The 20700-nt window shown below is 41.9% G+C and overlaps 1 protein-coding gene across 6 annotated transcripts in view; it reads right to left on the bottom strand.

Annotated features, from left to right (window-relative positions):
- Window positions 1-8858: 8858 nt before the first annotated feature.
- DSE (dermatan sulfate epimerase) overlaps window positions 8859-20700 on the bottom strand; it is a 77415-nt gene continuing 65573 nt past the window's right edge. For 3 of the 6 annotated variants that reach the window (XM_034990352.1, XM_034990353.1, XM_034990354.1), the window contains exons 2-5: window positions 20124-20377; window positions 16234-16473; window positions 12736-12943; window positions 8859-10665 (exon numbers count right to left, since the gene is read on the bottom strand). In XM_034990352.1, coding sequence (XP_034846243.1) covers window positions 8907-10665; window positions 12736-12943; window positions 16234-16473; window positions 20124-20377 — 2461 coding nt within the window. In that variant the 3' untranslated portion in view covers window positions 8859-8906. Of the gene's footprint in view, window positions 10666-12735; window positions 12944-16233; window positions 16474-20123; window positions 20378-20700 lie in introns of those variants that run through there. The other 3 variants (XM_034990349.1, XM_034990350.1, XM_034990355.1) reach the window with 2 other exon arrangements.

The following is a 20700-nucleotide window of genomic DNA, read 5'->3' as shown; positions in this document are numbered from 1 at the left end:
GGGCAGCTGGGGCTGCAAAGGCAGCGACTGACCCGCCTCCCCCGCCACGCTGCCTGCTCCCCTCCCCTGCACCCGCACCGCCTTGTCCCCTGCTCGCCTCGCTTGCTGGAATTGCACAATGTCGTCAACTCCGAAGGCATTCTCACAGCCAATTAGCGGAGCTTAGCAACAGTCTGTTGATGCCTGGTGGTTTACAACATCCCACACAAATGGTGTGTTATTTTAAGTTGTGCTGTGGCATCTGGGCTTTCTAGGCCACTCGGGGCCACCACACGTGTAACAGCCATATAGCAGCTGCCTGTGGACGGTGTTAACGTCTGTCTCTCGCGCTCCCTGTCCTGGAGGTTGAATTTTCGAACCACCACCCAGAGATGGCGATGTTTTGTCTTGTTTTTTTTAAAAGATCTTTATTTATTTGACAGAGACACAGCGAGAGAGGGAACACAAGCAGGGGAAGTGGGAGAGGGAGAAGCAGGCCTCCCGCTGAGCAGGGAGCCCGATGGGGGGCTCCATCCCAGGACCCTGGGATCATGACCTGAGCCAAAGGCAGACGCTTAACGACTGAGCCACCAGGCGCCCCTGGAGATGGCAATGTTGAAACAGCTCTAGGATCTAGATGGAGCATCTTTCAGGGCCAAAGTTCACAGCTCTGTGGGAGGTTCCTGAGGTTAGCTCACTGAATCGGCTGGAGCTCTCTGTTTTAAGGTCTTCTGAGACCATGGTCGTCTGGGCTCCATTCACGTACTCAGTCAGCTCGTCAAGTGATGTTGTTGTTGTTTTAAAGATTTTGTTTATTTATTTGTCCGATAGAGAGAGTGAGAGCACCCAATCAGGGGAAGTGGCAGGCAGAGGGAGAAATGGGCTCCCTATTGAGCAAGAAGCCGGATGCCAGGCTGGATCTCAGGACCCTGGGATCATGACCCCAGCCGAAGGCCCCTTTAACCGACTGAGCCACCCCGGCGCCCCTCCTCAAGTGTTTTTTGAATACCATGTATGTGCCAGGCACTGTGCAAGACTCATGTACAGAAAATGAGCAGGAGACCCAATCCCTACCCTCAAGGAGTGTAGTCTAGTGGGGAAATCAGAGTAGTGATTTTTATGTTCTCTTTATGTCTTCTAAGTGTGAGCTATCCAAGGGCAGTATTTAATAACAGTAATGTTTTGAGTTGTTATTGCAATTTATATTTCAACTTTGATGAAAAGTCCTGTGAATTCATCTTTCAAAAGATGTTTTTCTTTCCTCAGTCTTTTTTGTATCAGGAACTGAGAATTCCGGGGCGCCTGGATGGCTCAGTCGTTGGGCGTCTGCCTTCGGCTCAGGTCATGATCCCGGGGTCCTGGGATCGAGCCCCGCATCGGGCTCCCTGCTCTGCGGGAGGCCTGCTTCTCCTTCTCCCATTCCCCCTGCTTCTGTTCCCTCTCTCGCTGTGCCTCTCTCTGTCAAATAAATAAAATCTTTAAAAAAAAAAAAAAAAAAAAAGGAACTGAGAATTCCAAGAATTCTCCTCAGAACTCTAATAAATGGCATGGATCCATCCTTCTGTCATTAAAAACAGATTCCTTAAGAGAGTGGGGCGAAGGAGCTAAGAAATCAAGATTATCTGCTTAGGAAAGCAATAAATTTCTTTTATTTTACTGGCTGTCTCTTATCCTGGACAAAATTAAAAAGTGGTAAACAACAGGGGCTGAAAAGTGAAAAGCAGAGAAGACTGACAAGAAGTTCCTTTCACAGAGAAAAGTAGTTCCTGTTATTATACTTTCTTTGAAAGAAAGGGAAGATGCCCTAACCCCTGGGAACTTCTTTTTTTTTTTTTTTATAATCACTTTTTTTTTTAATTTTTAATTTTTTATTTAACAGAGATAGCGTAAGTAGGCAGAGCGGCAGACAGAGGGAGAGGGAGAAGCAGGCTCTCCACCGAGCAGGGAGCCCGATGCGGGGCTCGATCCCAGGACCCTGGGATCAAGACCTGAACCGAAGGCAGCCGCTTAACCGACTGAGCCACCCAGGCGCCTCACCCCTGGGAACTTCTTTTGTTCAGAAAATAATTCCTAAATACATACTAAAATCACTTGTCATTGTTTAATTTGGAAAATGCAAGCTAACTGAAATGTTTTTAGAAGCTCTTACCTTAAGAAAATCCCCCTTAAATCAAAGCCTCAAAGGCCCATCACAAATCATTAACATTTCCTTTGGGACCCCCCCACTAAAATCATGTGATCCTTCCACAACAAAGACGGCCCTATAACTAACTTCTAGAGGCAGTAGGAGGAGCAAGGAGCACCTTCACTTTTCCCATTTAGACGGTCCTTCAACTGCCCGAGTTGCTCAAGATACCCATACCATTGGCATTAATTTTTTTAAATTAAATTTAAAAATTAAGGGGAAAAAGGGGACGTCCCCTCTACCGCACTGTCCACCTTTCAATCTTGTTTGCCACCACCCCCCCTTCTACACCCTCTCCTCCAGCCACAACAATCTTTGTGGAGTCCCTGACACAGGCAGGCTGAAAAGAGAAATGGCAGGGAGACTTGGACAATTTCCAAAGTTTATTAAGGGACAGTCAGGGGGTTTGGGGCTGAGGCGTGGCAGGCACCTGTGCCCTTCGTCAGTAAATGAGATTCGGAGTCACATACATCCCGAGGGCCCCTGGATTCATCATCTTTTGACCCATATACTTCCACAAAATATACATCCCTTTGGTCACATGTTTGGCCTGTAAGCTGGGCCTTAAACATTCCCTCTCTACATCTAGTTTTGGAGCTGATTATCTCCTACCTATGGAAGGAGACAGACTATGGAAATAGCTTCCTATCTCTTCCCCATCGGGTCCATCCTCTCTGTGGAAGCTAAAGTTGTCTTTCTAAAATGCAAATCTGGGGGCTCCTGGGTGGCTCAGTCGGTTACGCGTCTGCCTTCGGCTCAGGTCATGACCCCGGGGTCCTGGGATCGAGCCCCGCATCAGGCTCCCTGCTCAGTGGGGAGCCTGCTTCTCCCTCTCCCTCTCCCTCTGCTGCTCCTCCAGCTTGTGCTCTCTCACTCTCTCTCTGTCAAATAAACAAATTTTAAGGAATAAAATAAATAAAATGTAAATCTGATTATTTAAAAAGAAAATCCTTTAGTGGCTCTGCACTGCCTGCGGTGATTTCCAACTAGAGGGAAACCTCCCTCTAGAGTGAATGTATGGGAAATGGGGGCATATCAACGCCACCTCAAGGATTTTTCAAAACCTCACACACACACACACACACACACAGGTGTGCAACATCATCACCTCCCCTCTTTCAAGTCCTTTTAGCCACCCCATCGACATACCCCACCTGGTGAAAATCACTGCCATGTTGGCTCAGCGATGTGCTTTGCTTGTCTCCCTCAGTTATGCTGAAGCATGAAAAAGGCTGAGGAGCCCTCACTGCAGAATAAAGTCCAAATTCCTTAACATGTCGTACAAAGTCCCCTTCAATATTCTCCTGGCTTTCCATTCCAGTCTCGTCTTCAACCACTCCCCACTTCATGCCCTCTGAGCCAACCACACCAATCTGGGTGGATTCTTGAACGAGATGTGGTTTTTCATACTTCTGTTTCTTCCTGCCGTTCCATTTACCTGGAATGCATGTCTCCCCTTACACAGCTAGGGATTTTCCATTTAACCTTTAAGAAGGCACCAACAACTATATCTTCAGCCAGAGCCCATTCCTGGATTCTAGGACCAGGCGGGTGTTTAGAAAATATATAAGCTCCTGGACTCACCTCCCCCTAGTTATTCCTCCTAATTGCTGGCCACATCTCAGTTATCTGTAACTCCATTCTTGCGGCTGACTTCTCACCTCAAAATCCAAGTCTTTGCTACAGCCTATGAGGGCATGTACGATCAAGTCTCGCTTCCCACCATCCTCCCCTCTCCCGCTCTGCTCCAGCCACACTGGCCTCCGGATTCCTGAAACACACCAAACACATACTGAAAAAAGATGGATGAATGGTGCCTCAAGAGGAGGCTGAAATCCAAGCCAGCAAGAGAATAGGGTTGGCATCAACAGAAACAAGCCGGTTTGCTCGGGGGAGCTGCAACAAGGCTCAGGAATTGGCAGCGGGGCGGCGTGCAGCTGGAAGTGGAAAGTGGGCCCACGGCAGGCAAAGCGTACTTGGACTCGAGCAGGAGATGAGGCTTTGACTCCCTGGAGAGACTGAGAAGAGGGACTCTGGATTAAAGACAGCACCGCTGAGAGTGGATGCTGTACTTAATCAGAGGATGAGGGAGACCTCTAGCTCCCTTCCTCCGTGACTCTGAGAACACGTGCAGTTAGGCCTTTTAAGTACCTCCCTCTGCAGCCTCCCTCCACTGACGTCACCAGGGAAGAGAATGAAGACTTTCTCTGGTTACAATTGCTCTATCCAGGAGAAAACGCAGTAACATTTGGGAAGTCATGGAGCCATGCCTTCACAATTCTGAGGAAAAGTTATTTCCAACCTACATTTGTTGGTTAAGTGATGGATCAAGTGAAAGAAGAAACATTTCTCCCAGACATGCAAAAGGGTAAGATATTTACTGCTCATTCATTCTTTCTCAGAAATCTCAGGAAGGGGGCGCCTGGGTGGCTCAGTCAGTTGGGCGTCTGCCTTCGGCTCAGGTCATGATCTCAGGGTCCTGGGATCGAGTCCCGCATCCAGCTCTCTGCTCAGCGGGGAGCCTGCTACTCCCTCTCCCTCTGCCTGCCACTCCCCCTGCTTGTTCTCTCTCTTTCTCTGTTAAATAAAGAAAGAAATGAAAGAAATCTTAGGGAGGATATGCTCCACCAAAATGAGATATCAATGAAGAAAAAGGAAGCATGGGGTTCAGGAAACAAGATATAGCCAGCAAAAGGCATAGAGAATCCTCAGAATGATGGAGAAAGGAGATCTGAAGACAACCAACATAGGAGGAGGGCTGGCCCCAAGAACAAAAAGAACCACCTGATTACCTAGTGGTGATTGAACAGAGTGAGCAGATTCCCACACATATTGGAAAAGTTTGGGGATACAATGAAATTGCTTGACAACTAAGCAAATGAACCAAAGAAATAGTCATTAAGTTTGGGGAAACCAAAGTTCTACACGAAAGGATGTAAGACAGTACTCTACTCGGCTAACCCACGAGTCCTCTTTCCCACAGTTATGGCATGTAAATACCAAATACTGACATAACCAAAACTATGGTAGCTGTGTGGGAAGGTTAGGGGTGAATGAAATAGGTGTGAAGAGAGGGGAGATGGACAAGAGGGCTAAATCCTCTTCTTCCCTGGTAGGAAGTTTTAGACCTTACCATAAACAAGGACATCATGGACACAACAGCTAAGGCAATTAAAAATTTGTTACTTCTGGAAAGCATGAATCTAGAGTGAGAAAGGAGTGGGCAGGAAATGTTTAAAAATACAAGCCTTTTTTTTTTTTTTTTAAAGATTTTATTTATTTATTCGACAGAGAGAGACAGCGAGAGAGGGAACACAAGCAGTGGGAGTGGGAGAGGGAGAAGCAGGCTTCCCGCAGAGCAGGGAGCCCGATGCGGGGCTTGATCCCAGGACCCTGAGATCATGACCTGAGCCGAAGGCAGACGCTTAACGACTGAGCCACCCAGGTGTCCCAAAAATATAAGCCTTTTAGTACTATTTTACTTTTTCAATCATGTATGTTTATAATTTAGGGAAAAAATCCAAAACCAAAAAGGACTCCCTAAACAAAGAGAGGCAAACTATACAGCCAAGAAGAGCAAGAAAGTCCTCATGCAACTTGGACCTTTATTCTTCACATGGTGATGTGTCTTGTTTAACAGAGCTTGAACCTATTAAAATAGAATGACCAAAAATTACATATTTAGATTATGTAGTGGATTGCATGATTTCTCAGTCATTTCCTGAGAAATGTCAGTAGCTGATAGGCGTTATAGCATAAAGCAGATATCTAGCCGAAACACTGCTGGGAAAGTATGTTATCTTTGACAGTGAGCTAAATAAGCTCAGAAACTTAGAATATTTGCTACTTCTTTAAAATCATGACTAGGGGCGCCTGGGTGGCTCAGTCGTTAAGCGTCTGCTTTCGGCTCAGGTCATGATCCCAGGGTCCTGGGATCGAGCCCCACATCGGGCTCCCTGCTCCACGGGAAGCCTGCTTCTCCCTCTCCTATTCCCCCTGCTTGTATTCCCTCTCTCGCTGTGTCTCTCTCTGTTAAATAAATAAATAAAATCTTAAAATAAAATAAAATAAAATAAAATAAAATCATGACTAAAATATTTGTGGAAGAATTAATATCCTAGGTGATACAACAAATTTTAATTATTAAAACAGTCCCAGAAGAAGGTCTTCCACCTGACTTTATCCACAGTTCTAACAATGATCTCAAAATAATGTTCACAGCAGATGATATGTCCGTCATCATGGCTGGTTGTAAGCTAATCAGTTACCAGCCAGGGAGTACGCCCCTTCCACTGCACAGACAAGCTCTGTATGCTAATAATTCCCAAATTTTCTTTAAGGCTAGGACTAACAGTCCTGCCAATCCCCTGAACAACAGCTTACGTATTATTCAGTGAACTTGAAACACTCCTTTCATAGGCAGCAGTGCTGAAACAGATTCCATAATTGATTACTCAGTTTACAAGGGAGACTTAACATTGCTTGGTTTTCTGGGAGATACAAAGAGTTCCTTAGTTTTATTCAAATATGCACCAGCCCTGATATAAAATATGTCTCATCATAAAGAGCTGTGATTCCTTTCAGCATTTTTTTTTTTACTTAACCACTTAAGTCACTGCCTGTGGAAATTTCTTTTTAAGTGAAATATGAGGTCCAATTAGAAGGAAAAAAACCTATTTCATCAATTTTGTTTCAAAGATGCATGATTACCATATTTTTAAAAATTACTTAAAGAACGAACTAATGTGTTCGACTAGAGCACACTATGATGACTAATTTACCATCTGCCCTGACCTAATGAAAACAAAAGGAAAGTTGGATTTGGCGCTCGCTTGCGCTTTTTATCCGTATTAGAAAGTAGGCCTTGAGTTTTTGGATATGAGATCAGGTTTGCTTGGTAGCCTCAAAGAGCAATTTTCCCTTTTTTTCAAAATTTGCTTTTGATCATTTCAGACAATTCATCCTTTGGAATGAGAAAGAGAAGAGAGGAATGTTGAATGAGGTTAAGTAAACGGAGAATCTGTCACATAAAGCAAGTTTAAATCCCAGTAATAGCATCCATGCAGGACAAACGGAAGCATTATTCTTTTGAAAACATTATTCTTTTAAACAGTATGTAATGACATCCTCCCTAGAGACGTCCTCCACGAAAGAAGAAAAACTGCTTCCTCAGAAGTCATTTTCTAGGTGCCAAGTGTAATGAGTGAAGTCAAAACTTGTGTTTTCTTTATGTAAGAAGGTTCAGAATTAGAACTGCAAAAAGGTGCTCCTAAGGGTTTCTCCATATCCCTGTTTTCTGTTCCACACTGGTATTTCCATGAACAGAAAGGACAAGGAAAGAGAAAAGATTGCCATTATGACTTCAGACCTACAGATCAGTGAATGTGTCCTTGCTGTAAACTCTGAGCCAAGTATATTTTCTGTTTAAAAGGAAGAAATCTGCAAGGCTCATCTATGTAGAATGTAAGATAATTACTCTTTAAATTCCCTGTAAGTAGATCACTTTCTTAGGCTGAAATCTAACCTGTGCGACGTGTTCCCAGGCCTCTCTGCTCCTGTTGCCACTGGAGAACTTGATTAACAGTAACTAAGGTGATTTTATGTTTTTAATTACTTAAATATTAGAAGTTGGGTTTTGTTTTTAATGTTTAAAATATGTCTAGGTCACAAAAAGATAAATAAGCAGAGAAGTTACTTCTTCCGATTCAAACACTACTTTATAAATTTAATTAACGCATGTCCAAATAAAGACCTCTCTTCAGAGATTACAAAGTTGTTGCACACGTGTTTAATGTAATGGAACAAAGAAGGAAGATACTATAGATAAATCATAATTATAATGTTTATTTAGCAAAATAAACTTAAAGTTTTCTATTAAAAAACATTAAGAATCATATCCAAATTTTAGTTTCCCCATCTTCTTTGGTATTGAAATCAATATATTTGGGATATAAAATATTTTATTTTGAAGTTGAGCCACTGGGTCTACAACAGTTTTCCATATAAGGAAAAGAGAAAATTAAGTTACTTGTCATTGTCTTATTGGTTAAACAACCAATGGAGGCATTACGTGTGTGCAGAGACCAACATCGTCAAGGAAATATTCATTCACTGATACATGTTTTTCTACTGAAAACATATTTTAAATCTTTAATGATCATCTGCCATCATTTTCTTGTGTTGTCTGAACAGGAATCCAATATGGAGATCCTGCTTTCATTTAACTAATGAACTACTCTCCAAGGAAGTTAACACCACCATACCAGGACTTAATAAAACTTATTTTTCAACATGACTACGTGAAAAAAAATTTTCTGATTTTCTCAGAATCGCGTGCTTCAGTCTTTTCCATAAAATAGTATCTGGAAATTGCTAATAGCATTAAATTAATATTAATAAAATCCAAATCTATCTAAATCTTTTTCTTAAAACCAGACTTGCTGTTTCTTCTAAGGGTAATATTGTATGGACTGCTAAATTAGCCAAGCCAAATACTTCCAGAAACACCATGGGACAACCAAGCCACTCTTATTCCTCTGATAAATCTTTGCCTTTCCAATTTTGATTTCTCCATATCCCTGCCTTTTTGTGTGAAAATATGTTCCCCTTAATTTGTTTAAAAGGAAACTGAGATAAAAAGACCAATAACAAACTGGGGCAAGTTTTGTTTTTGTTTTTTGTGGGGGTTTTTTGCATAGACTCTTGTGACCACAAAACGATCAAACAATGGATAGCTTTAATGCTAACACTGTGATTGGGAACAAGAAGAGTACAACCACAATAAAATACAGCTATCTATTAGAAGGACTGCATAAAGACATCTTTGGCCATGCAGGCTCTGGGCCCTCTGGAAATAAGTCAGTTGCATTGCCAACATGACAAAGAAAATAGCAATGTTCAGGATCAGGAACAGTCGGGTATAGGAAGACGACAGTGACGGGGCCCTGCTGCGAGTTGTCGTCATCATCCGGGCCTGTCCAAACCGGCCTTTCAGGGAGCCACCGTTTTTGTGTTTCTCGTACGTCACATCTGCAAAATCTAAAAGGTCTTTCATTTCTTCGTCTTCATCGATGGGCAGTTCTTTCTGTGCCAAAATCTGAGCCTTCTGTCGAATCTTTTTCTCATTGACTTCGATCTGTGCAAAAATATCGGGGACGGCGTCCACAAATTTATAGCGTTTGCCTACCCTCCGGTTTCTCTTCGACTTGCTTTGCTGTTGCTGCTGCTGTGATATGGCAAAAATCCTATCGATGGCCTCCTCCGTCTGCCTCTTGTCTGAAAACCTCAGCAGGCGCTCGGCGGTCTTCCTAAAGCTAGCTGTGTTCCGGACCCGGGACAGGATCTGCTTCTCCAGCTGCTGGAACACTGGCTTGAAACGCTGCAGGTTCTGGTCCACGACAGCGGCGTAGTCCTTCACCTCGGCCACCGAGGTGCCCTTGATGGCCGAGCTCCGGTCGAACAGGATCCTGCTCCGATCGGCGATGACCTGTGCAAAGGCGGGCTGCGCCGTGCTCGCTCCGCTCCAGAGGTAAGCGGCGTAGGCATGCTGGCTGGTGGCGATGAACACGCCCAGCTGCTGCGAGTCTCCGTGGATGCTGAAGCTCTGGACGTCGACAGACGGCCCTATGAAGAGGTAAGCTGTCCTGGTGATGGGACTCCGCAGGGGCACAGTGACGTTCACGTAGTTCGTCCCGTTGTAGGGGTAGCCCCGAGGGTACGTCGCGGAAGCAAAGGTTGCTTTCTCACTGTAGCCGGTATCGTCCATCCAGTACATTTTGTAGAGACCGTCCCGCTGCCGGATGAAGGCCCCGTGGACCCCATCTACCACGGTTTCCTCGAAGGGAACGTCCACGTTGTGGAAGAAGCTTGCTGCGCTCTCCAACGGGCTCTCCTCTCCCAGGTGGATCTGGTCCACGAGGAGCAGCAGCTGGGGGTGCAGGAGGATCAGATTCCTCTGAACGCTCTTGAGATCCAGCCGGGGGTTATAAGCTCCCACCCCTTCTCCTCGGATGAAAACCACTCCGTTTTTCTCCTCTGCTGCCACCACTCTCCCCTGACAGCTGGCCGCCAGGTCCTGCTTGTACTTAGACCATTTTGAAGAGCAGTCTTCTGTGACCTGACCCTCCCAGGGAGAAAAGCAGCTCTTGGACACAGCTGGCGAGAACATCAAAACGTTGTTGAAGAAGGTGTACTTTGGCCCATAGAGAGCCTCCGTAATGAAAGGCACACCATTGGGAGCAAAAGTAAATGAGTTTTGATCAGGATGTTCATGCCCTGCATTAAAATTCCTCCATCCTTTGATCCACTCTTTGTATTTGTTTCTGTGCACAATGTCATATATTGCACGGCCCCCGAGTTTTCCAGACTTGAAGGAAAGAAAAGATCTATTGATTTCTGCGGGCAGTGCACTTCCGTAAGTCACAACACCCCAGTCTTCAAAATAATGCAACGTGGGGGTACCAAAATCTGGGGGAGGCACAGATTTCAAGCTGGCGTCATACCTGAAAGGATGAATTGTTCACAATTAAATGGTTTTCTGGTGGAAGTTAAAATAACCCATCAGAACCGTGATGCCGCTTTGTAATGTGGCCGCAGGAACCAGCACACATGGTACCCAGAGAGCCGGCAGTGTCTTCTGGAGGAGAGGCACTTCTGGAAACACCCATGGATGAGCTTGCACAGGGGAACACCCTTACTGAAGGGGAGACGAGTCTATCTTCATAACCTATGATGCTTGGGTTTGAGCCTGCTAATTGCTACACGGACCTTCTTCACTGAATGATTTCAGAGCTGCCCTCCGAACCACCGGGGCTCACAGAATTACACTTGCAAACTTCTAGTCCAGGGGCTCCTATTCTAGAGAACCCTGCGTTAGGATCTAGACTCTTAACAAGCCTCCAGTTGTAAGCAAGTTTTGTTCTGTGACAACCAATATTATTGAAAGTTTGTTAGAGTACTTTTCATCCTCCAAAACAATAAGTTTTAATAGAGTCAAACTTTATGTGTTAGATAAAATTTACTGCCAATATCACATCTAAGAATATAAAGTGGACAGAATTCAAGAAACTATTAATACTGGGAGATTTATAACTGTGGCTACTACTGCCTACCAAGAGCCATGGGTTTTGTTTTGCTCTGCAGATGATATCATGGATTTTGGACAAAAAATGGCCTCTCATTTTCATTTATGACAAATGTTTATTATCAAATCAATACAATAATTAACATTAAACTTCCACAGTGATTAAGAACACAGGTTTCTGAATCAGAGAGGGCCCCCGAAGTAATCATAAACATGATTATTTGCTTTTGATGATCTGAGATAACATTTCTGACAGGTTTAGATGATTTCCTGCTCAAGGGAAGTAAGGCAGGCCTAGACTATTAGCTCTTAGATACTTCTCTAAAACGAATCAATCACCTATGGTTAATCTTACTGGTGTTTGATTTTGGCTGTTTCGTCTGTTGTTCTAGAGCTTCAGGCCATCAGAAACTGTGTCTCTACTTAGGTCTAGTTAATAATGTTGGCTTAATTACCGTGACTTAACAAATCTAGACACAAGATGAATTGGCCATACTTCTCTGATTTTGGTCTGCATATTCCTATAAATGGCAGATTTTGAACCAAGTTAGACTTAGCATTAATTTGACTCCTGTAGTCAGCTTTATAGAACTCTCCTGGTTGTTTATTTAGGATAAGTGAAATCACTACTAAATAATTACTTCACACCCCTGAAACAGGAATGGTTACATATTAATATATCTACTTCATCTGTGACAATATTTTTTTAAAATGCTGGTTAAATTACCACCAGTTATAACTTTATTAATATTTTTTCCCCTCTTACTTGTTTAAACTAACTAACTAACTAAATAAATAATGAAGAGAAGAAAATCAAACCACAGAAGCTTATTTTGGAATTGAATAGCCATTTCAATAGCTTGAAAATAAGGATTAATGATCAACCAGTTCCCTGTAATTTTTATTTTAATTTATTGGATGCCAACAATATACTTGGCAGTACTTTAAAAAGGAGACCTGGCTTCTCTTTCTGGGCTTAAAAGATTAAGGCAGAAAAAATTACATGGTTCTTTTATTATCAAAGTGAAACTGTCAAATACTGTCAAACACTTTTAAACAGTTTTGGAAATTCAGTAACAGCTTTGCTATTAGAAGATTATAATGCTCCATTTACTAAAACAAAACATTTTCCTACCTTTATTTCTTTCTTTGCTGTGATTGTCAGAGTAACCCAGTCTAAATTTTGTGGTTTTCTCTTTATATGATTTCAAAAATGATGTAAATCAAAACATGCCCATCTATGAAACAGTGTGAGCCCAGGACATCTCTAACACAAGAAAACCAAAAACTGCCAACGGTAATGAGATCCTACATGGAAGGAAATGTTTCTAGCAGAGCCTCCAGCGCTGCAACAGGAACCGAAGCTGAGCCGGCATATGGAGAAGGGGTTACAAAGTGCTTTACGTAGTTTTTCTGTTTAAATGCATAAATCTAGCACACTCTAGCCCTGGGTACAGTTTCTTTTTAAAGGCAGCCCAACATGTCCTACCAGAGAAATTCCGTGTGAAGAGTACACCAGCGCTGCCCTTTGGACGGTGTCCCCGGACCTTCGGTCACCCGGTTCCTCCTGATCTGGTCAGCGAGCCAGTTACCACTGCCGTTACGCATGACAAATTTATCCAGGAACACTAATTGGCTTTCTGGACCATAAAACCAGTTGTAATTTGAGTCTGCAATAGCCACGGTTCTTTGAAACCCTGGGGAAAGAAGTTTGACAGAATGAAGATACATTTAAAACGGCATGCTCCTATAAAGACCTAAACAACGATTTCCAATCCTGGTTGCAAATTAGAATCGATTGTGTACCTTGGATTAAAAAAAACCAAAAGCACGATGTCCACGCTTCACCCCAGACCAGTTAATGAGACCTCTGAAGGTCTTCCACAAGTGTGCAAGTTTGTATTTGTTATGTGGCAACCTATCACTGGTAATGGAAGTGCCACACTTCTTAATGCTCCTGAACACTGCCCACCTGCCGCATTTCCCAGTGCCCATGCTAGGTGTCATCATAACTGCAGAGACACATAGGCTCTCCTCTGGAACACGGGGAGCTCCCAAACCTGGACTGAGCACTAGATCTCTTACCAACTTGTCCCACATTCTGCACCAACAGGATGACATAAGGTGCTGCAATTTGGCATCCAATAAAGTGGAAGTTATAAGGCTTAAGGGAGACACTGCACTTCTGTAGGAAGAAAACTTTTTTTTTTAAGATTTTATTTGTTTGACACAGAGCAAGCACAAGCAGGGGGAGCGGCAGGCAGAGGGGGAGGGAGAAGCAGGCTCCCTGCTGAGCAGGGAGCCCGATGCGGGGCTAGATCCCAGGACCCTGGGATCATGACCTGAGCCGAAGGCAGACGCTTAATGACTGAGCCACCCAGGCGCCCCCATACAGGAAGAAAACGTAATTCCCATAGAAGATCCTGCTAATATGTACTGCTGGAAGTTCAAGAGAGAAAATGTAAAGATCATACTGGAATAGGTCAGCAAAACAAAAGCAGGTAAGACTGGATATGCTCCAGGTGTTCTGGAAAAAGAATGGGAGACAACTCTGAGCCAGACAGGAATAATCATTACTAGAACAGCCATTGTGGAGGAAAAAAAAAAGAGAAATGTTGTTGAGAATAAATTGACTTTTAACACATAATCCCTTCTAAAATGATACCATGACCATATTTACATAATTTACAGCTAATGTTTTTGCTTCTACCATTTTAGTAAATGCTATTCCAAGTGAATCTTATGACAAAATGTCATTTCCTGAATCTTCTATTAATCTGTGAATTCCCTGAAAGCTGATGTGTTTTATTTCTCTTTGAATCCCCTGCCTGGTACAGTGCCTGGCACACAGATGTTCAATAATGGTTTGTTGGATTAATTGACATAAATACATTGAATCCTCCTCTTAGAGGTGTTCATCCTGTCTTTCCCAGTTTAGGATGCAGTCACAGATGCAGCTCACAGCAGTGATGTGGCTGGCTGTTAGATCTCAGATCCAATTACAAAACACTGAGTCCTCTTCAAGGTCCCTGGCCTTAGATGGCCTTTGTTTATCAAGATAATTAAAAACAGGCCTCTCCTGCATATCTAAGAATAAGCAATAAAACAATAGCGTTCTGAAAGTTAATTCTCAACTAAACTTTAAGAATCTTATCATTCTTTTGCTCTGCAGTATTTTTTGGATAACTAATCAAATAATGGAGATTCTATTCAGTCCATGTGTACACAACCAAAGCAAAAAGATTTAAAGACTGGATTCTTTACTGTAGGTCTAGAATCACCATCTAAAAATTACATTTCACTGGGGGAAAAAAAAATACCCATCCTTTTTTTTTTTCTTCAAATTTTTATTTAAATTCTAGTTAGTTAACCTACAGTGCAATACTGATTTCAGGAGTAGAATTCAGTGATTCATCACTTACATACAACACTCAGTTCTCATCACAGCAAGTGCCCTCCTTAATACCCATCACCTATCCAGCCCATCCCCTACCTCCCTCCCTCCATCAACCCTCAGTTTGTTCTCTATCATTAAGAGTCTTTTATGGCTTGTTTCCCTCTCTTTTTTCTCCTTCCGCCCCCCCCCCCCGCCCATATGTTCATCTGTTTTTGTTCCTTACATTCCACATGAGTGAAATATATGATATTTGTCTTTCTCTGACTTATTTCGCTTAGCATAATACACTCTAGCTCCATCCATGTCGTTGCAAGTGGCAAGATTTCATTCTTTTTCATGGCTGAATAGTATTCCATTGTATATATACACCACATCTTCTTTATCTGTTCATCAGTCAACGGACTTTGGGCTCTTTCCATAGTTTGGCTATTGTTGATAATGCTGCTATAAACATCACTATGCGCGCGCCCCTTAGAATACTGTCCTTCAGACTGGCTGCACCAGTTTGCATTCCTACCAACAGTACAAGAAGGTTCCCCTTTCTCTGCATTCTCGCCAACATCTGTTGTTTCTTGTGTTGTTAATTTTAGCCATTCTGACAGGTATGAGGTGATATCTCATACTTTTGTATTTTGTATTGAGTGATGTTTTCATGTGTCTGTTAGCCATCTGAATGTCTTCTTTGGAAAAATGCCTATTCATGTCTTCTCCCCCATTTCTTAACTGGATTATTTGTTTTTTGGGTGTTAAAAAAATCCCCATCCTGATGAAAATCTACCTCCTAAACTTTTTCTAACATCTTAGTCCTGTTTTGAAACAAGGAGAGTAATAAGGCTGTCCTAGAAATGAAAGTGTTCTTAAATCATATACATCTTTTTTTAGAGCTAGTTCTCTTAGAAGACTGAGCTACATGGCAACAAGGAATTAGAAGTTTTGTAGCAATTCATTTTTTTTATCTTTTATATTTTACACTATTTATTTCAGTAAAATATTCAAAGAAAATACTAAAGCTCCAACAAATATGTAGGCATAGTCTTTCATTTTGAGTATCTATATAGTTTGGAAATAAAAACTAAAAAACAAAAGAGGATCAATTTGAGATTGCATGTAAAGGAAAACTAACATGTAACCATAAATGTTTATATTTTGTTAAGATTTGTGAAAAGGAAATGTTATTTTTGCAGATGAATTAGAAACATATAAAGTTTTTTGTTTTGTGAGCTATTTCAAATATACAAAAATAAACAGAATAATATTTTGAAAATTAAAAAAAAAGATTCATGAAAAGGAATTTGCATATGTACCCAAGTTTTACATCTACAAAAAAGAAGTACTGTGGGGGCTACGAATTATATTTGATCCATTATGCTCCGAGCTTTACAGTACATAAATCACAAATCCTCACAATAACTTCCCAAACGTTCTGGTTATATGCAACTCTTGAATTCTTTGATTTTTTATTTAAAAAAAAAATCCCTTTAATTTCAATATGACTCGAACCCCACATTTCTTTTCCTAGTCTAGCCCATTTTCATAATCAGAAAAAACGATCATAGTTAATGTTTTCCCATTTCTGATTCCTCACTATACCTGGTAGGATGGTTCTATACATAAATGCAAAGTGTTGTTTAAGCCATGGGTGACCAAAGTGGTTGATGTCAAAGTGCCTCTGAACGAGAAACATATACTGGAAGAGCGATCTAGTGGTGTAGCTGCCGTAGGCAACTCCTTCGTAGAGGGAACCGTCTGTCACCTCTCGGAGCAAGACCAGAGACTTCTCCATGATGGTCAGAACTTGTTTGGTCCATAGGTAGGCTTCTTGAAGATACCCTGAAGAATGAAAACACATGGAAACACTGACGAGGGCTATAATGAAGCATAAACAAAATTATGACCAAATAAAATCCCCTGAGTTATCTGACTACAGGTCAAATAGCATTCTGTAAAACTCTCACTGACCAACATTATAAATAACATTCTGCTAATCCAGGTTTGTGTTGGGTCCATGATGTAAAGTAGAAAGTTCTCGAATACAATCATTTATTAATTAAGTGAAGATAAACCGTGAAATGAGTATCAGTTTCCAATCTTTAATACATTTGAAACTGCATCACACCAAAATTACAAACTGCACATAACTTTAGGCTACCAGAAAAGATCTGTGTATTAAGACTTCCATTCAATTTTTCTAAAAACTACTACTTGAAAATATTTTTAAAGCTCTTATCTTCATAAAACTTGCACCATTATTTCATAGGATTTTTAATAAGCTGCTAATACTATAAAGGCTAAGCCGCAGATAGTCTTCAGTTTGTTCTGTCATTAGAAGACAATCTCTCATCCTTTATGTGCTTTTAGATGCCATAGGATCTCAAAAGGCAACGCAGCGGGTCAGAGACACCCCTGGAGTGACAATCTAATGGTGAAAATATCAACTGGGAGTCCTGAATCTACCAAAAATGAGCTAAAATTTTGTTCAAGCACTTCAACCTGTCACATTTTTCTACTTCTGCAACTGAAAATTAAAGGCCTTAAAATTTTTATGAAATACTTTTGACTCAAAAATGCTAGCTTCCTATAATTCTTGCAAGACTAGCATTTAGGTAACAACCACAACTCGCATTTCTAAAACATTTGTAATTTACACAGCACTGAACACAATCTTCTTTAATCCTTTTACCAATTCAATTAGGCATTATTACTCCAAAATTACAGAAAAGCTTGATTGTTCAAGACCTCTGACACATGACTAAAAATGAACAGAACTTTGATCTGAACCTAGGTCTTTAGATTTCAGTTTTGTTTGCTTACATATTTAAAACATACAATCAGTGAGGATGAAAGTAAGCTCATTGCCTCCTGATGTGGATAGAGTCTTGTTGCTTCGCTCCAGAAGACATGTATGGTCACCAGCACTTAACACTACCACGGCCTACCACATGTGCTGGGTGTGAGGGCTTCCAGGGGCCCTGGGACCACAAGATCGCAGCCTAAATCCAAGGTGCCAGCCTCTGTAAGACCTGGCTCCCGTCTCCTGGGGGCACAGAGGTGACTGTGGATTGTACCCCATCTCCTCCTATCCGGCTGTCCACCTGCCAGGCCAGTCTTCTGGAGAGTTTTTAGCTTCCATTCTGTAATCATTAGGGTTTCAAGTTCTAGTCCTCTTCCTCTTTTTCTTCTCTGTATCCTCCATCTCTAACCAGACTCCAGTGGAATACTTAAAATCAGGCCTGCTACTTACTGCTCCCTGAAATCACATGACCTGGTTTTCCCTTCTTTTTTTCCCTACAACAATCCTGTTCGGGAGATATGAGGCAATGTCTGCCTTCCTAAACTTCAAATCTGTCAATACAAGGCACTGATACTGGTATTTTATTTAAGTTTTAGTTAACATACAGTGCATCTTGGTTTTAGGAGTTGATACTCTTATCGATGCTATGCGCTGTGCTTTTCCACCATCCATACACCTTGTCTGGAATGTTCTTCATTATTTTCACTTATCCAGATCCTATCTATATTTCAAAGTTCTATGAACCTTCTCACACTGCTCTCCTGAATTCAAACTTAATACACTCGATCGAGATTTAACCATAGCTTCATGACACCTCTTATTCCGTTCTCTGGTGCTATGGTAACTACTGCGTATTCATTTAAACATTTCACATGTCTTCCTTCCAACTGATCTGTAAACGGCTAATGGGTGATCCTGTGGTCCCTGTGCACCGAGCCTTAGACAGAGTTAGCAGAACAGAGAGAACATTCTAATTCTCCCACTTCCGATGGGAACTACCGGTACACTAAGCTAGCCTAGTTTCTGTGAGGCTGGTCTGGAGAACATGGGATTGTCAAAACAGCCTGTGAGGTGGCTCCTAAAGGTGGTGAGTGTGCCGAGAAAGTCAGGACGGTAAGCCTGATTATTAACTGAGATGCGCAGGGCCAGAGACTTCACCTCTTCTTCTGTCCACTGCCGACGTGGGCGTTCTGGAACACTATCTCCCTGAGCAACCCATTACTGTAATCAGAAAATAAATTCACACACAAACTCCTGCAAGAGGAGAACTACACATTTTGGTCCAAACTGAATTGGTATTTTCTATGCCTGCAAGTATCTGGAGCAATCTTATCTCCCACAAAGAATGAATAAATAAGCTCTATTCCTGCTACTAAAGAACTAAACATTTATGTAAAGAAGTAAGACTCTACTAGGCTAAAACCCAAGGCCCCGGGCTGAGAGCTAGCTTGTCCTGGGTTCCTTCCACCATTTCACGAAGATGTCTTTTCACAGGCCTTGGGATTTATTTATCAATAGTTTGAAGATTTGCATTTTGATCTTTTATTAAAAAAAAATTTTTTTTTGCATTTTGCATTTTGCATTTTGATCTTTTAAATCTTGTTTGTTTTTGTGAGAGTAGGGGGCAAAGGGAGCCAAAATGAAACCTGGCCCTCTTAAAGCTTTCCTTCAATTACTTTGAATCTCTATTCTAAGAGAGGCAACAAAATACAGTGGAAAGAGAATGAACTTTGAGTTTGGCCAGAACTGGATCCAAATCCCAGCTACATTAGATGGCTGATGTGACAAATCAAATAGGGACAAGGAGCAATGGACACATGCCATATGCTCAGTTAATATTAGTTTCTTTTCCTCTAAGACTAATTAAAAGTGATGGCTGGTTAGGGCGCCTGGGTGGCTCAGTTGGTTAAAAGTGATGGCTGGTTGATAAGACAAGGGAGAAAGCTAGACTCGAGGAAATCTGATGCTGGATAATCTACAAAATGCATACTAATTCTTGTGGGGAAGGAGTCAAGAGTTCTGTTAGATTTGCCAGCTCCAAGTATATGTTTAATATCCTAATAAGTCATTACGATCTTAGGGCTGCTTTTCTTAAATACAGTCTACATTAATCATGTATAGACTTTCACAGGTGTTGTAATGAAGTCAGAATTATAAGAGAGAAAATGTAGTATCAGCAATTACGTAATACATTAAGGGAAAGTAGCTATGTGATTCAAAAAAGTCACTTCCAAATTTGACCTAAATGATCTAGATTGGTTTTAAGTCCTTAGAGAAGAAAAAAATAAGAATGTTGTAATGACAGACATCCGTGTGCAGAGAACATTCATTTCAAATAATAAACCACCCATTTAGCTTTTAAAAACTCCATTTACCCAGGATAGCTGTCTTCACTGACAAATTCTCTGGGGAAATGAATATCCGCCACTGATGGGAGTGCCATAAGCATATGGCTCGGGGCCATCAAAAGCCTTACTTAAATAACCTGCAGGCTACTATAAGTAGCTGCAATGAGGAAGCGATGCCTCTCAATTGTCTAAGAGATGCCCTGGGTATTACTTCATCTCAGGAGCTCAGTTAGGATCCAACTATGAACATGTATTCAGGCTAGTTATAAAAATGCTCTGCTCACAAGGCAACTATGGCTGACGCTGGCTTCGGCATTCCCTCGGCTGTGTCCACAACGCACCTTGATTCATCAGAACCAGGCTTCCTGTGAGCAAGGCCATGCAGTTGGTGGGCTGGTGATTGTGCAGGTACTGAAATCCCCATCCTCTCCTGTATGAAGTTTCATACATATATCCCGAGACGTTGGCAATCACTTCTAGAAACTTCTCCTGTTGTGTCTTGCTCAAGTAGTTGTACAAGAAGTCGTAGGCAGTGGCAAAACCAACCAGGGAGTGAGCAAGTGGGACTTCATCCCAAGGAGCATCTTTCACCAGCCTGCAGAGGAAAATCGACCGTGTGAATGAGTGCAACAGTCCCACAGCGTTCAGCACACTTTTCGAGTGTCTGTTTCTCAGAAGGAAAGGGCACAACTGAAGATACAATCCAAGAGGCTGAATGCCTCAGAATTAGCTGCCTCCCACATCAGACACAAGCACAAAATTTGTCTCATGGGGAAATTACGGAATGAATGCTTTTCTCTCATTGACAGTTTTTCGTTTTGACTTTTTACTCTTGATGAGAGGTAGAAGACTATGCTCAAATAGATCTAAAGCATATAACCAGGGCGAAATTCTCAGGAGCATCCATCTAACTGGTAC

Source organism: Mirounga leonina, unplaced genomic scaffold (assembly GCF_011800145.1).
Source record: "Mirounga leonina isolate KUSES-001 unplaced genomic scaffold, KU_Mleo_1.0 Mir_53, whole genome shotgun sequence".
Taxonomy (NCBI): Eukaryota; Metazoa; Chordata; class Mammalia; order Carnivora; family Phocidae; genus Mirounga; species Mirounga leonina.
Note: the sequence above shows the minus strand (reverse complement) of the source record. Positions and strands in the feature narration are given on the sequence as shown.